Source organism: Odocoileus virginianus, chromosome 20, assembly GCF_023699985.2.
Source record: "Odocoileus virginianus isolate 20LAN1187 ecotype Illinois chromosome 20, Ovbor_1.2, whole genome shotgun sequence".
Lineage (NCBI taxonomy): Eukaryota > Metazoa > Chordata > Mammalia > Artiodactyla > Cervidae > Odocoileus > Odocoileus virginianus.
Genome location: NC_069693.1, coordinates 43429017 through 43443145, shown reverse-complemented (window position 1 = coordinate 43443145; position 14129 = coordinate 43429017). Strand labels below are relative to the sequence as shown.

The following is a 14129-nucleotide window of genomic DNA, read 5'->3' as shown; positions in this document are numbered from 1 at the left end:
ACTCTTGAGAGTCCCTTGGACTGCAAGGAGATCCAACCAGTCCATTCTAAAGGAGATCAGTCCTGGGTGTTCACTGGAGGGACTGATGTTGAAGCTGAAACTCCAATACTTTGGCCAACTGATGTGAAGAGCTGACTCATTTGAAAAGACCCTGATGCTGGGAGGGATTGGGGGCAGGAGGAGAAGGAGATGACAGAGGATGAGATGGTTGGATGGCATCACCGACTCAATGGACATGGGTTTGGGTGGACTCCAGGAATTGGTGATGGACAGGGAGGCCTGGTGTGCTGCGGTTCATGGGGTCGCAAAGAGTCGGACACAACTGAGAGACTGAACTGAACTGAAAGAGACTCTTACAAAACTGCGGGGTGGGGGAGGGCCATGGGGGAGAGGCCTGCATAGGTTGGTACAGCTACTTTGAAAAACAATTTTATAATATCTAGTAAAATTAAAGATTTTTGAAGAATTATGAACCAATAATTCTACTCCTAAAACACTTCCCTAAAAAAAGCCCTCTCAAACACATGCATAGAAACACATGTATAAGAATGTATCAACATACTGAAGCATTTTTTTGTAAAAGTGAAAAATGGGAAACAACCTAAATATCCATCCTGGAGAAATAAATTCTGGAATATTCAGATATTATAATACAGTACTAGTAAGAAAGAAATGAAATTCCATGCACCCACACGGAAGATCTTAAAAATACAATGTTGAGTAGAAAAGCAAATTACCTCAGGACACAGAAAGTAAAATATTGATTATAAGTTTTTAAATATTCAAAAAGACACTTGCTCTGTCTGGGTTCATACGTATGTTGTAAAAGTGTGAAGACGCACACGGGAACAGTGAACAGCGAGTGAGGGGCAGGAAGGAGGGAAGGGGCTGTGATCTGAGGACCATCAACGTTGGGCTGTGATGTGTCGTCTGGGAGGCAGTTACATGGGCTTTCTCTAGGTTATTTTCTAACCCGTTTTTATGTCTTACATATTTTATACCAAAAATACTAAAGCCAAAATAGGAGAAGGATAAATAATAACAGGGTCTGGTAGGACCATAGCTAGGGAAAATGACCCATGAGAGGCAGCACCCACCACAGCCAGTGCACTTAATGGAAGAACATGTGATTTGGCGAATTCTTCTGAGGGAGTATTTTATAATTTCAAAAGCAGAGGCCCGCCCACACAATTTTGAAATAAAGGAGGCCTTAAAATTTAGTTTCAAAAAAACAGTTTAAAAAAAAATCTGTAAAGCAATTATCCTTCAATAAAAAACAATCTTAAAAAATTTAGTTTCAATTTTTACCAACTTCTCTTCTCCACATGGAAAGCAGAGAACATCAAGATCTTTGCAGTCCTCTCTGACTTTGGGGTCTGTCTGAGATACGAAGGGGTATCTGCTGGAAGGCTGTTATTGATCATGCTGCGACAGCAGGGGCTTGAAGAGCTACATTATCCGTCAGTCATGGCCAGAGCCCTGGAAGGGTGGTCACCTGCAGCTGGTGGGTCACCAGGATGACGGTCTTCCTCCTGAGCACCTTCTTAAAGCACTCCTCAAAGATATGCTTCCCCACGTGGGCGTCCACGGCCGAGAGTGGGTCGTCCAGCAGGTAGAGTTCACGGTCAGAGTAGACGGCACGGGCCAGGCTGATCCTCTGCTTCTGCCCCCCTGAGAGGTTGAGGCCCCGCTCCCCAATCTGTGGACAGGCAGCCAAAGGCACTGTGTCTGGAGGGAGACCCAGCCAAGGGTGCCCCCACCAGCCAGGTGGGCAGGTGGACAGACTAACCTCCCTCGGTGCACACTCCTGGACCCTAATGATTTGACACCCCTGGCACTCAAAATATTTTTCACAATCTCGACTTCCCAGTGGTTAACAGTCCACCTGCCAACACAGGGGATGTGAGTTCGATCCCCGGTCTAGAAAGCTTCCACGTGCCACCAGGCAACTAAACCCATGTGCCGCAATTACTGAACCTGTGTTCGAGAGCCCGCAGGCTGCAACTACTGAACTCTGGGAGCCCTTAGTGCCTGTGTTCAGTGACAAAAGAAGCCAGCACAATGAGAAGGCCGAGCACTGCAACTAGAGAAAGCTTGGGTGCAGCAAGGAAGACCCAGCACAAACAAGAATTCATAATTAAGTAAAAAGAAAATAAAAATATTTTTCACAATATGCCTAGTAAGGGATGATAAAACTGACGTTCAGTTAACTGAAATTTGCCATTCATGATAAGATATATTTTTTTCTAAATTGGTTGGCTTGTCAGGAAGCAAATTAAACTTTTAACAGTTTAGCTCATAAAAATAAATCACTTATTCCCAAGAAACAGCACCTCCTTACATTTTACAATGGCTTTAAATTCCTGTTGACTGTAAATGTCAACTGGTGGGATCACTGGCCTGGGTTAGGGGTATTGCCCAAGATCAAGAGTGTATTATAGCTGAGGTGGTAGGCGGGTTTGTCATGTCAGGAGTCGAGGGTGCTAACCAGAATCGCTGGGTAGTGGGTCTGGAGTCCCCTAGCAGGCTAGCACTTCAGGCAGGGGCGGGCTGGCCCATCCCTATGTCAGGTCCTGAGGACGTGACAGCCAGGGTCCAAGTTCTATCCCTGCTCGACCCTGAACTCGGGTGACATTGTAGAGAAGCAAAGTTTAAAGAGCAGTGGGGTGACCTTTTTTCTCTGCTCTGCCTCCAGTTCACATGTGACCGTAGATAAGGGGCTTGGCCTGGGTGAAGCTCAGTTTCCTTACTCACTCAGCAGACTTAAATGCCTACTGTGTTCCTCTAATGACAGCCTAACACTTACCCTACACCAAGCACTATTCAGAGCAAGTATGTATCAACTCACCTAGACCCCAAATCATCCTGATGAGGTCAGAACTATTACTGATGCATTTTACAGACCAGAGCTGGTTCTTCCTACTGAAGGGGAAGAAGAACAACCAAGCTCTCTGCCCTCCAGGGTACATTGCTGATCATTAAAGGAAGGATAATAAAAGAACTGACCTCATAGGTTATCTGAGGCTCACCTAATATATTAGCATTGCTAGAACAGTACCTTGAATGGAGTGAGTGCTCAGCCAACTGAGCTATTATCAGATAATAAAATCAAGGCAACCATACTGCTTTTATCTTACAAAGGTCTCATGTAGAGTAAAGGTGGCTACTGATGTGAAAGATGGAGAATTATCAGGAACACCTAGCAGTCAGAACCGGCATTGCTAGAGCGGGGCTACAGCTGCCATCCCCACCGTCAAAGGAAGCGCTCTAGAGAGGGGCCAGGGTGGTGGGAGGGGCAAAGGTGGATGACGGGGGGCTTCTCATCCTCACAGGGTCTCTGCTCTTGATTCAGAAAAAGTCTGAGATCAACTCCCATTCTGGTGGGGCAAGGTAGCCTGTTTGTCAGCTCCCAAGGTCAGCTGAGCCCCACCTTCCTTCCCTTGGTAGGGAAGGCTCTGAGGCTGCAGGACTGGCTTTGGTGGCTTCGGGGAGGAAGAGCGGGGGTCCCTCGTCTACCTGCCCAGGGAGGCAGGCTGGGGACCCCAGTACACCATGACAAAGGCAGCATCACAACAGAGCTGGGGTGCCCTCGGCTCCTGCTCACCTCCGTCATGTCTCCGAAGGGCAGGATCTCCAGGTCGTGGTTCAGGGAGCAGCAGTGGAGCACCTGGAGATACCTGCGGAGGACAGGGAGCTAAGGGACAGGCGGCCGGCCGCAGGCCCTCCGGCCTTCTCGAGTTTGGGAGGGAAGGTCCTGCATTCCAAGCTGAAAAACTGGGCCTTGATTCTGCAATTAATGGTAAATCACAGGAGGCTTTGTTTCCTTCCTTCACTTTTTTTTTAAATTTAAATCCAGCAGGGGCACTTGGTAAATGTTTGAACAGAACAAAAAGAAGGAAAGGTGAAGAGTGAGTCTCCCTCGCATCATTGACCCTCGGCTGCTTTCCTCTGAATCAGTCACTAATAGAGTTTCCTCTGTATGTTTTCAGAAATAATCTAGTGATGTATGCGTATGTGCAGTAGACATAGGTTTATATTGTTTTAATGGCACTACAGTAATCCAGTATAGGGTAGCACCATGCACTGTTTAACCAAATGCTGGACATTTGGATTGTGGCTAGTTTTTGGCTATCCTGAATAATTCGATATGAACATTCTTGTACATGGATCTTAGCATTCATGGGTGACGCTATATGCATTAACTATCTAGAGGTGAATTTTCAGAGTCAAAAGGTAGTGTGTTTTTATTTTTGACAAACTGCTCTATGAGTCAGGTCAGTCTGAAAGCTGAGCAATGACAGGATGAGACTGGGCTTTTAGGACGGCTGCCCTGGAGGCAGGGCACGGAGTTGAACAGCATGGGAGAAGGCTGGAGACAGGGAGCCAAGAGCGGGGCAGTGGGCACCATTCAAGCAGGAGGTCATAGACCAGAGCTGGCAGTGGAGGTGGAGAGGGGAAGTATTATACCAGAGCTATTTAGGAGGTTGAGTCTTCCAGGGTTGCTGATCAATTAGATGTGGAAGGAGGAGGTGGTTCTCAGAGGAGGCAGGGCCAACCTGTGCTCCCGGGGTGCACAGGTCAGTGATGCCATTTAGCCTAATTGGGAATTTGGGAGGACAAGCAGGTGGGGTGGGGGCTGGGCGCATTGGACCTGATGTTGAGGAGCTCCCAGGACAACCGGCTGGAGATGGCTGGTTTATACACCCACATATCTGTGCATTTCAGCAAGGTTACAACAGGCAGATTGCAAAATCAGGCAAAGAGTCAAAAGGGGCCAGAGTCCACCAGAGTTGGAAGCACAGCTGCAGCAATCAGAGCAGTTTTCCTGGCTCCTCCACTGACCAGACTTTGCTCATGATTTCCAAGCGCATGTCTCAAGCAGATCCACCCAGGACTCCGGAGGGAGAGGCCGCAAAGGGCAAGGAGGGTGTGGGCCGAGGTAGGTGGCCCACCTGACTGGGAATCCAAACTCCTTCCTCTACTGGTGCACATCACCCACGTGTTTTAGCTTTTGACTTTTCCTTCTTAGGTCAGGAATTAATTAACACAAACAAAGTTTCAAAGTAACACTTTTGGAAGGGGAGGGTTATTTTGAGCCCAAGGAGCATAATAGTTAAGTCTGGGGGCACTTGGTAAAGGACCCGCCTGCCATTGCAGGAGGTGTGAGACACGGGTTTGATCCCTGGGTTGAGAAGACTCCCTGCAGAGGGCACAGCAATCCACTCGTATTCTTGCCTGGAGAATCCCATGGACAGAGGAGCCTGGTGGGCTACAGTCCATAGGGTCACACAGAGTAGGACACGACTGAAGCGACTTAGCATGAAGTTTCTGAAAGCAACTGGGTTCAGATTCTGACTCTACCATATCCTAGCAGCTCAACAACTTTGGGCAAATTATTCAGTCTCTTGGGGGCCTCAGCCGATTTGCTAGAAAATGGATATGATGAGAATCTTTCCTTCCCAGTGAGAAGGAAATACAGTGATGCATGTAAGTGAGCACATAGTCATTATTAGCAGCAAGAGGCCCCTCTCCCAACCAGCCCCACGCCCCCACGCCCCGCCCTGCACCTCAGAGAAGCTCACCAGGCCTTGTCATATTGGCTTCCCATGAGGATGTTCTCCCGGACACTCCCCGTGATGATCCAGGCCTGCTGGGGCACATAGGCCAGGCTTCCGTGCACCCCCACTGAACCCTCCAGCAAGTGCATCTGTGGCGGAGTGAGTCCAGCCTCAGGACCGTGGCAGCCAGGGAACAGATCCCCCTCAGCTCAGCAGCCACAGTGCCCAGGGCTCCACTGAGCTCCAGGAGCCTGGGGCTCTCCTGTGTAAACGAACTCTTCACAGGATCCTGCCAGGCCCACTGGTGAAGGCCCTGAGAGCGTGGGCAGTAGTTGGGGAAAGCCAGATCTGCTCCTACTGTGACTGAAGGCAAGGTTCGCATTGAAGTCACTCAGACTTTTTTCTCTTGTTTACCCAGCCCCAATCCCTAGCAAGCAGTGCCTCCCTGCTCTTTGCTATTAGATGGAAAGCTCCAGGCCACCTCTGTCCATCCCTGAGTATCACAGAATTATTACTGATTTGTGGGTGGGATAATGTCATCATGGTTAGATGAGGAAATGCCTTTACTTTTTGGACATCGTGGTGAAGCATTAGTGGGGAAAGTGTCATAATCATTGTAATTTAAAATAGGGCTACCAAAAAATAAACAAATAATGGTTCTACAAAGTTTCTACATAGATGTGGCAAATATACAAATGCTATCAACTCCTGAATCTCAGTGGTGGGTATACGGATCTTTACCGTAGTGTTCTTCCTTCTTTTCTGCAGGGTAGATTTAAAAGCACACATTTAAAAAGAATCAAGGCCACAACCCTCTTGCCCATGACCCCAGCAGAGGACCTCATGATCCTGTGCTTCTTTCTCTTCTTATCCTGTGCTTCCTACTTCTGAATTGAAGACAGGCTTTAATAAGAACTAAATGTTCAAATGACATCTCTTTGTTTTCCTTTATGGGAAGCTAAGTGATTGGTTCATTTGAAGCAACAAGCCCCCGGCCACGTAGAAAGGTGGCCCTGAATGGAAGCTGCCGGAAAATGTAGCTGTGATGAGAAGCTAAGCTCTGACATCAGCTGGACTGGTGTCCTCCCTGGCTGCATCCCTCACCTTCTGGCAGCTGTGGGCAAGTCACCTCTCTCAGCCTCATTTACTCATCAGTAAACTGACCTCAATGTCTGTGCCTTCGTCGTGGAGTTGTTTTTGGGTTGGGGGCCAAGGGAGAAAATGGGAAGCTCTGAACAGAGGGCCTGGCATTCAAGTATCATTCAAACTATTTTTATTAAAAAAAAAAAAAAGTGGGGACTTTCCTGGTGGCCCAGTGGTTAAGAATCCCCTGCAATGCAAGGGACGTGGGTTCGATCCCTGGTCAGGGAACCAAGATTCTACATGTGTGAGAGCAACTAAACCCTCACACCATAACTAGAGAATCTGTGAGCCACAATGAAAGATTCCACTTAATGCAACAAAGACGCCTAGTGCCGTAACTAAGACACAACACAGTCAAATATATAAATGAATGAATGAATTTTTTTTTTAAATGGACGTTTTCTTCTCCTTAGTTGTAAGAAGTTGGGAAAAAAAGTTGTATCACCTGTGTTGCACACAAAAAAATGAGCCATTAGATGGATGTATTAAGAAAGAATTGCTATTGACAAGGTGACTACTTTCCTAAGAGGTGATGAGTTTGTCCATGTGCTTTCAGGAGGAGAAGCTAAGGAAGGAGGGATACCAGCTAGTTCTCCCAATCATGTAGGAAGGAGGACAATGGACAAAGTTGGGAGGGGGTAGGAGAGAAGCCCTAGGACACAGTGAGGCTGAGGCTGAGTGTGGAAGGGCTGGAGAGATCCCCCGTGGTAAGGGGGCCATGGACACACACCAGGTGTCATGGCTGTTTTTTGTTGTTCACTAGGAGATGTGCAACATGACCTCGATGTCTGGAGGGGGAAGGGGCTGGTCTTGGAAACTGGAGAAGTGGGCTGAGTCACATGCCTGCATAGCTGCAGATAAAGCAGACCTCAAGAATGTCCCAAGGCAATGCGATTAGATGGTTCAGATTTCAAGGGCCTGATGCTGTCTCCTTACTGACACATGTCCCACTCCGAGTTTGGCTTCAGGAGATGATTTGTGTTATCATGTTAAGCATCGAGATGCCCTGTATCATCACCTTGGTAGCTGCTTGATTACAGCAAAGGGTGGGGAAAGCACAGAAAACAGATGAGGATAGCTCTCCAGGTGTCCTAAGAAGTGGTTCTCCCAGTTGGAAGGTGAAATGGAAGCACATTCATAACGCACCTCCCCCACAGCACATGCTCAACTGTTTTGAATTTGTAAAAATTCTATTGGCTTAGACCCCTTTGTGGGAAAGAAGTGGTGGTGTGACTTGCTGGGGGAACTGGAACCTGGGAGTTCCTGGCCCTCAGTGGGGTGGGGGTGCATGCATGGGCCACAAGACACTCACCTGCCCCAGGATGGCTGACAGCAGGCTACTCTTGCCACTTCCCATGTTGCCGCAGACCCCTAGCATGGTGCCCTGCAAAGCCAAAGAGGACAGACAGGCGTGAGGACAGACAGGCGTTGGGACAGGTGACTTGCCCAGGACAGATCTATTGTCTTTTATGCAAAATGACAAACAGAAAACAGCTACACGCACCCCAAGGCCCCTCAGACAAAGCTCAAGACAAGCTGAGAGGTCAGTGTACACAGGTGGGATGGGGCAACCTCAGAGGAAGGAAATTGCATGAGGGTGGCAGAAAGGAAGTATGCATAGATGGTCCTGTCAGGCATGAAACCCAAACTCCAGATCTACATCTATTCCACTCTATGATCCTGGGCAAGTCACTTAGACTCTCTATGCCTCAGTTTCCTCATCTGTAAAATGGGGATAACAAAGCCAGTTTGGCATATATCCCTTCATTCATTCATTCATTCATCCATCGAATAGTCATGTGCGTTTCTTCTGTGTACCAAGCAATGAAGAAAAGAACTCTCATTAAGTTTACAACTAGTGGGAAGAGAACAACCATGAAATAAATAACAAAACAAAGAAAACAGATGGTGGTAAGTGGTATAAATTAAATAAATTGGCTACCAGGACAGCTGGAGGTTAAAGCAGTGTTAGATGGGCTGGCCAGGGAAGGCGTCATAAGAGCATGTGTCATTGCAGCTGAGACCTGAATGACAAGAAGGAGCGAGAGAGAAGATCTGAAGGTTTCACACCATGGGAACATGAGGGGCAAAGGTCCTGAGACGGGAACAAGGCGACTGACAAAAAGCGGCGAGAGGGCTGCTGTGGAGGGAACGAATGAGAGAAAAGGTTGGCAACGTGGGCAGGTGCTCGGAGAAACCTGGACTCTCTCCTAAGTGCAGTGGAAAGTCACTGAAGGACTTAACCGGAAGACTGGCTTGAATTGGTTTGTTTTAGAAGGCTCCCTCTGTCCACCATGTGAGATGGACTGTAAGAGGGCAAAAGCGGAAGCAGAGAGGCTACTGAGGATCTTAGAGGAGCTGCGCATGGCATGCTGGTGGCTGCGGTGAGGGCCGTGGAGGGGGCTGTGGTGAGATGAGTCTGGTCCAGGAAAGATGCTGATGGAGAGCTTCCAGGCCTCGCTGATGGAGACTGGATGGGTGGGAGGAAAGGAAAGGAATCAAGTTTGATTTCTAGGACCTTAACCACTGGAAAGATGGTGATGCCACCTCCAGAGATGGAGAAGACCTGGAAAATGGGTCAGAGAGGGTGAAAACCAAGTTCTTTTTTGGTCTTGTTTGTTTTAAATATCTGCTAGGCATTGAACAGGAGGTAATAAACAGAGAGTTAAGTCTGAAACTCAGAGGAAACTACAAGGCTAGAGATAATAACACCATAGAGGTGGAACCTAGAGCCGTGGGACTGCAGGTGACCACCAAGGGGGAAAATATAAATATAACACTAATATTAGATATTAATGTTTATTATTACTAGATGTCAATATTGATTACTATTAGATATTTGTATCTATTTTAGATATATCTATCAATAGATATAGATCAATGTCTATATTCTATATCTATATGATTATTAGATATTAATATCTATTATACTTTAACAGATATGAGATAATAGAGAAGAGATTTGGACAGAGCAGAGAAGCCAGCTGTTGCAAATATTAGTCAGAGAAGAAGCCAAGTGATGTCAGTTCACAGAATAACCAAATTGAAAGATATAGCACAGTGCTTGGCACACACTAGGAATTTAATAAACGTTAGTTTAGCCTTCTTCCTTTATCCTTGGTCCCTCCAAAGACCAGTGAACATACAGCTTGCTATTCTAGGTCATGCTATTACAAAACAGTTTAGATGATCATCTGATTTACACTTAAGTATAAAAGACTTCCTATTTGTCCTCCATGGAAATTTTCTCTCATCTCTTTGTATTTCTATGGAAATTTTCTATTTTAAAGGGAGATCTTGGAGAAGGCAGTTTTTAGCCAAGGAAATGGTGGTGCGTGAGGCCAGTCTCCCAGTCTTAGGCCCTAAAAGTCAGGCCATCAGCCTGCCTGCATGGACCAGAGGAGGCTACCTTTGACACCACCAGGTTTATCTTGTGCAACTCTGGGCCCCGGGTATCCCCTTGGTCCTCTGGCCCAAGGCCACCCGGAGGTGGCTGAGCTCTGGTCATGCCCTCGGGAGTGTATCTGTTCTTCTCCAGCTCCAAGGCTCCATGGACGATCCCAGGGCAAATCTTTCTCCAAGACAATGTGGCCTCCTCTAAAACCACTGGCTTGCTGGGGTCTTCCAATGCCTTAACATACATGACAGGGCTCTCTTGGAGGAAGAATTTCTGTACCAGAAAAAAAAAAAAACAAGGAAAGGAAGTGGGGAGGAATTTAGTTCTTTAGTCCAGTGGGAACACGTACCTGTTTTACTGGCTTGCCAACTGGTCTGATTTATGAACTTTTAATAAACCAAGAAGTCTGAAGAACCACCATCAATTAGAAGAGGCTAGTTTTTGCTGGTGAAAATTCCACATCAGGGTTTTCCAAGTCTCAGACTACTGGACCGTTCTTTCACATCTGTATCCTTCCTGTACTATGAGTTCTTTTCCATTTTAATTTACATTAACTAGTGGCATAACCTACATTAGCCTTGTCTTAAGTGGTAAGAGCTGTTGAAACATAATACTGATGTGTGGTTTTTCTCATTAACTTTCATTTCTAAGTATTAAAAGTAAAAAGGTATGTCCAGGCATGACTCTGCGCAAAATGCTGTTTGGGTCATATATTTCAAAATGTATTGGCAGGTCACTTTTCTCCACACCTCCATCTCACTGTCTGTAAGAAATAAGAGTTGAACTACAAAAGTTCTAGCACCAAAAGAAGGTGGTTGGAAGTATGATCTCACTGATCAAATTATATTTGCATTTCTCCACCGGGACATACTCAGAAAGAGATCTAGAAAGACACTTGTGGACATTTTGGACAATTGATTTTATCTCTTGGTAGTAAATGCTGAGTGATCTTTATTCTCTGTATCTTTTTGCCTTGTCTGAACCTTTGCAATGAGTATATAGCATTTCACAAAAACACAACAAAAAGCTATTTTCAGGAGAATAAAAGAAATAATGCCACATGTAGCAATATGGATGGACCTAGAGATTATCATACTAAGTGAAGTAAATCCAGAATCTAAAAAAAAAAAGATACAAATGAATTTTATTTACAAAACAGAAACAGACTCACAGACTTGGAAAACAAATGTATCGTCACCAAAGGAGAAAGGTAGAGGGAGGGATAAATTAGGAGTTTGGAATTAACACATACATACTACTCTATTTAAAATAGATAATCAACAAGGACCTATTGTATAGCACAGGGAACTCCACTCAATATTCTGTAATAACCTATACAAAAAAATAATTTGAAAAAGAATGTGTGTATATATATGTGTGTGTATATATATATATATATATATATATATATATATATATATATATCACTTTGCTGTATCCCTGAAACCAATACAACATTGTAAATCAACTATACTCTAACATAAAATAAAATTTAGAAAAAGAGAGGCAGTTTGTTTATTTTTTTAAATTGAACCTCGGGTACATTGAAATGAATTAACTATAATATTTCGGTCAAGGCATATAGTCATCAGCAGGAACTGCATGGCCCACTTTATTTCATTTAGCTAGTTGGGCATTTACTTGTTTAGCAATTTTTTAATAACATACTGAATATCTGTGAGCCCACCAGCGGACCCAGGAGCCATGACTTTTACCGATCAGTGGCGTCCTTCCCCATCTCATCCCCCTCTTGGTGAGACAAAGCAACCCCCTCTTTCCAAGCCCTCCCCTTGGGCAACCACTGTCCCCAGATTTGTGGTTTTCATTCCCTTGCTTAAAAAAACAAAACAAAAAAGGAGCACACTGCCTTAGTATATCAGTGTAACAAGCATGCATCTGGACATAAATCGACACCAACAAACTGGGTTCTGGGGTGACCCCCAAATGCTCTAAGCAAATTCTCAATCTGTAACTTTAATGATGCCATTCAGTGACTTTTCACTCTTTTTTTTTTTTTTTAATAACCAGTGCAAAGGAAAATGTGGTCTGGAGTGCTGCCCACCGTGGGGCCTTGTCTGGAGCCCCAGGGTGCAGCCTGGCCAGTACCCAGCAGCCAGCTGGCCTCCTACCCGTGGCCACTGCATGGAGGCAGCCTTCCTGAGGGCCTGCAGCTTTCTTCTCCCTGCCCCACCCCCAAGGTGACTCCTCAGTACAGCCCCGAGGGGAACAGAGGAGAAGGAAACAATCTGGCCTTAGAGATCTCTCCTGCCCTTTGCAGCCTGAGGATCTCAAAGACAAACGCCTATGCATCAGATGGAAAACACAGGTGACTGAAAAGAGGTCTGGAAGTGAAGGGACTCGGAGGGTTAGTATCTGTCCAGCATAACAGCCCCAGCCCCTTGAGGCCTTGAGGAAGTACAGCCCAGGGAGATCTTTGCCCTCTTGCTGGTGTTTAGTTGCTAAGTCGTGTCTAACTCTTTGCGACCCCGTGGACTGCAGCATGCCAGGCTTCCCTGTCATTCACTATCTCCTGGAATTCGCTCAAACTCATGTTCATTGAGTCAGTGATGCCATCCAACTGTCTCAACCCTAACCCTAACCCTGTTGTCCCCTTCTCCTCCTGCCCTCAGTCCTTCCCAGCATCATAGTCTTTGCCAATGAGCTGGCTCTTGGCATCAGGTAGATAAAGTACTGGAGTTTCAGCTTCAGCATCAGTCCTTCTAATGAATATTCAGGGTTGATTTCCTTTAGGATTCACTGGTTTGATCTCCTTGTAGTCCAAGGGATTCTCAAGAGTCTTCTCCAGCACCACAGTTTGAAAGCATCAATTCTTCAGTGCTCAGCCTCCTTTGTGTCCAGTTCTCACATTCGTACATGGCTACTGGAAAAACCGTAGCTTTGCCCTGACCCTCCCCTTCCAGCCTCCTCCTCTCCTCCTGCATCCATCCCACCCCCTTCCCTGCCCTGTAGCTGTCTCCTTGGTCATCCTGCTGCCAGCATCCCTACCCACCTTCCTGAGCCCGGGCTGTAGCCTCCTCATCTCCTGCAGGTGGAAACAGGCATGGAAGGGAAGGGCAGAAGAACTAGGGCAGGAGAACTCCTCCAGAGGGGAAGAGGAAGCAGCAGAGGCCCCAGCAACTGAAGCTGAGAAGTTAGGGAGCTCCTGAGGCTGTTGATAAGTCAAGAACTGGTGTCACTCGAACAAACCAAGTCCATTCCAGCCTCAGGGCTTTTGTACTTGCTGTCCTCTCTGCTTCGTCATTATCACTCAACTCAAACCTCTCCTTGGGAGAGAGTGGTCCCTGACCACCGTGGCCCCAGCCTTCCCCAGCATGCACTCCAGAACATCACTCTGCTTTATTAGCACCACAGCCCTTCACGTGAGCTAATGTTATCTTCTCTGATGGTTAATTCACTTGTACATCACCTGTTTTCAATACCAGATTACACTACAGAAAAGACCTGACTCCATATTGGATCTGCTTTTTTCACTTTAACCTTTCACTTCACCTTGCTTTTATCCACTAAAAGGATACTGCTTGTACATAATGGCCTGCCTCAGGGAACCCTGCCCTTCTGCTTGAATGTTAAACCAGAATGCCTTTGTTCAGGACCCCGTCCACTTGTGGATGGCTACAGGAAGGAAAAAATTAACACATCTCCTCCCCAAGTCTAGCCATGCCAGGAGATATTTGTAAAACCAACAGTCATTTTTACTTCCTCACCTCCTCTATCTCTGTTCTATAAAAGAACCTGGCATCCACACCCCAACAGGATGGTTATTTTGAGACATTATTCTGACATCTTCTCAGTCTGCCAACTTTCCAAACAAAGTTGTATTCCTTGCCTCAACACCTCGTGTCTTGATTAATTGACCTGTCGTGTGGTGAGTGGAGTGAGCCTAGACTCGGTAACAATTATAACCCTCTGAGAGCAGGAACCATACTGGTTGTCCTCACTGTGGTGTTCTCCTTGCCTAGTGTTCATTAATTTTTTTTTTTCTTTTTTCTTTTAAGCCACGTTGTGTAACT

General features: G+C 46.2%; 1 protein-coding gene across 7 annotated transcripts in view; it reads right to left on the bottom strand.

The window, feature by feature from the left end:
- Positions 1-14129, bottom strand: part of ABCC11 (ATP binding cassette subfamily C member 11) — an 82998-nt gene that overhangs the window by 34475 nt on the left and 34394 nt on the right. For 5 of the 7 annotated variants that reach the window (XM_020879788.2, XM_020879719.2, XM_020879637.2 and 2 more), the window contains 5 exons: positions 10111-10371; positions 8014-8085; positions 5583-5707; positions 3605-3677; positions 1496-1699 (listed from right to left, as the gene is read on the bottom strand). In XM_020879788.2, the coding sequence (XP_020735447.2) occupies positions 1496-1699; positions 3605-3677; positions 5583-5707; positions 8014-8085; positions 10111-10371 (735 nt within the window). The other 2 variants (XM_070451342.1, XM_070451343.1) reach the window with 2 other exon arrangements.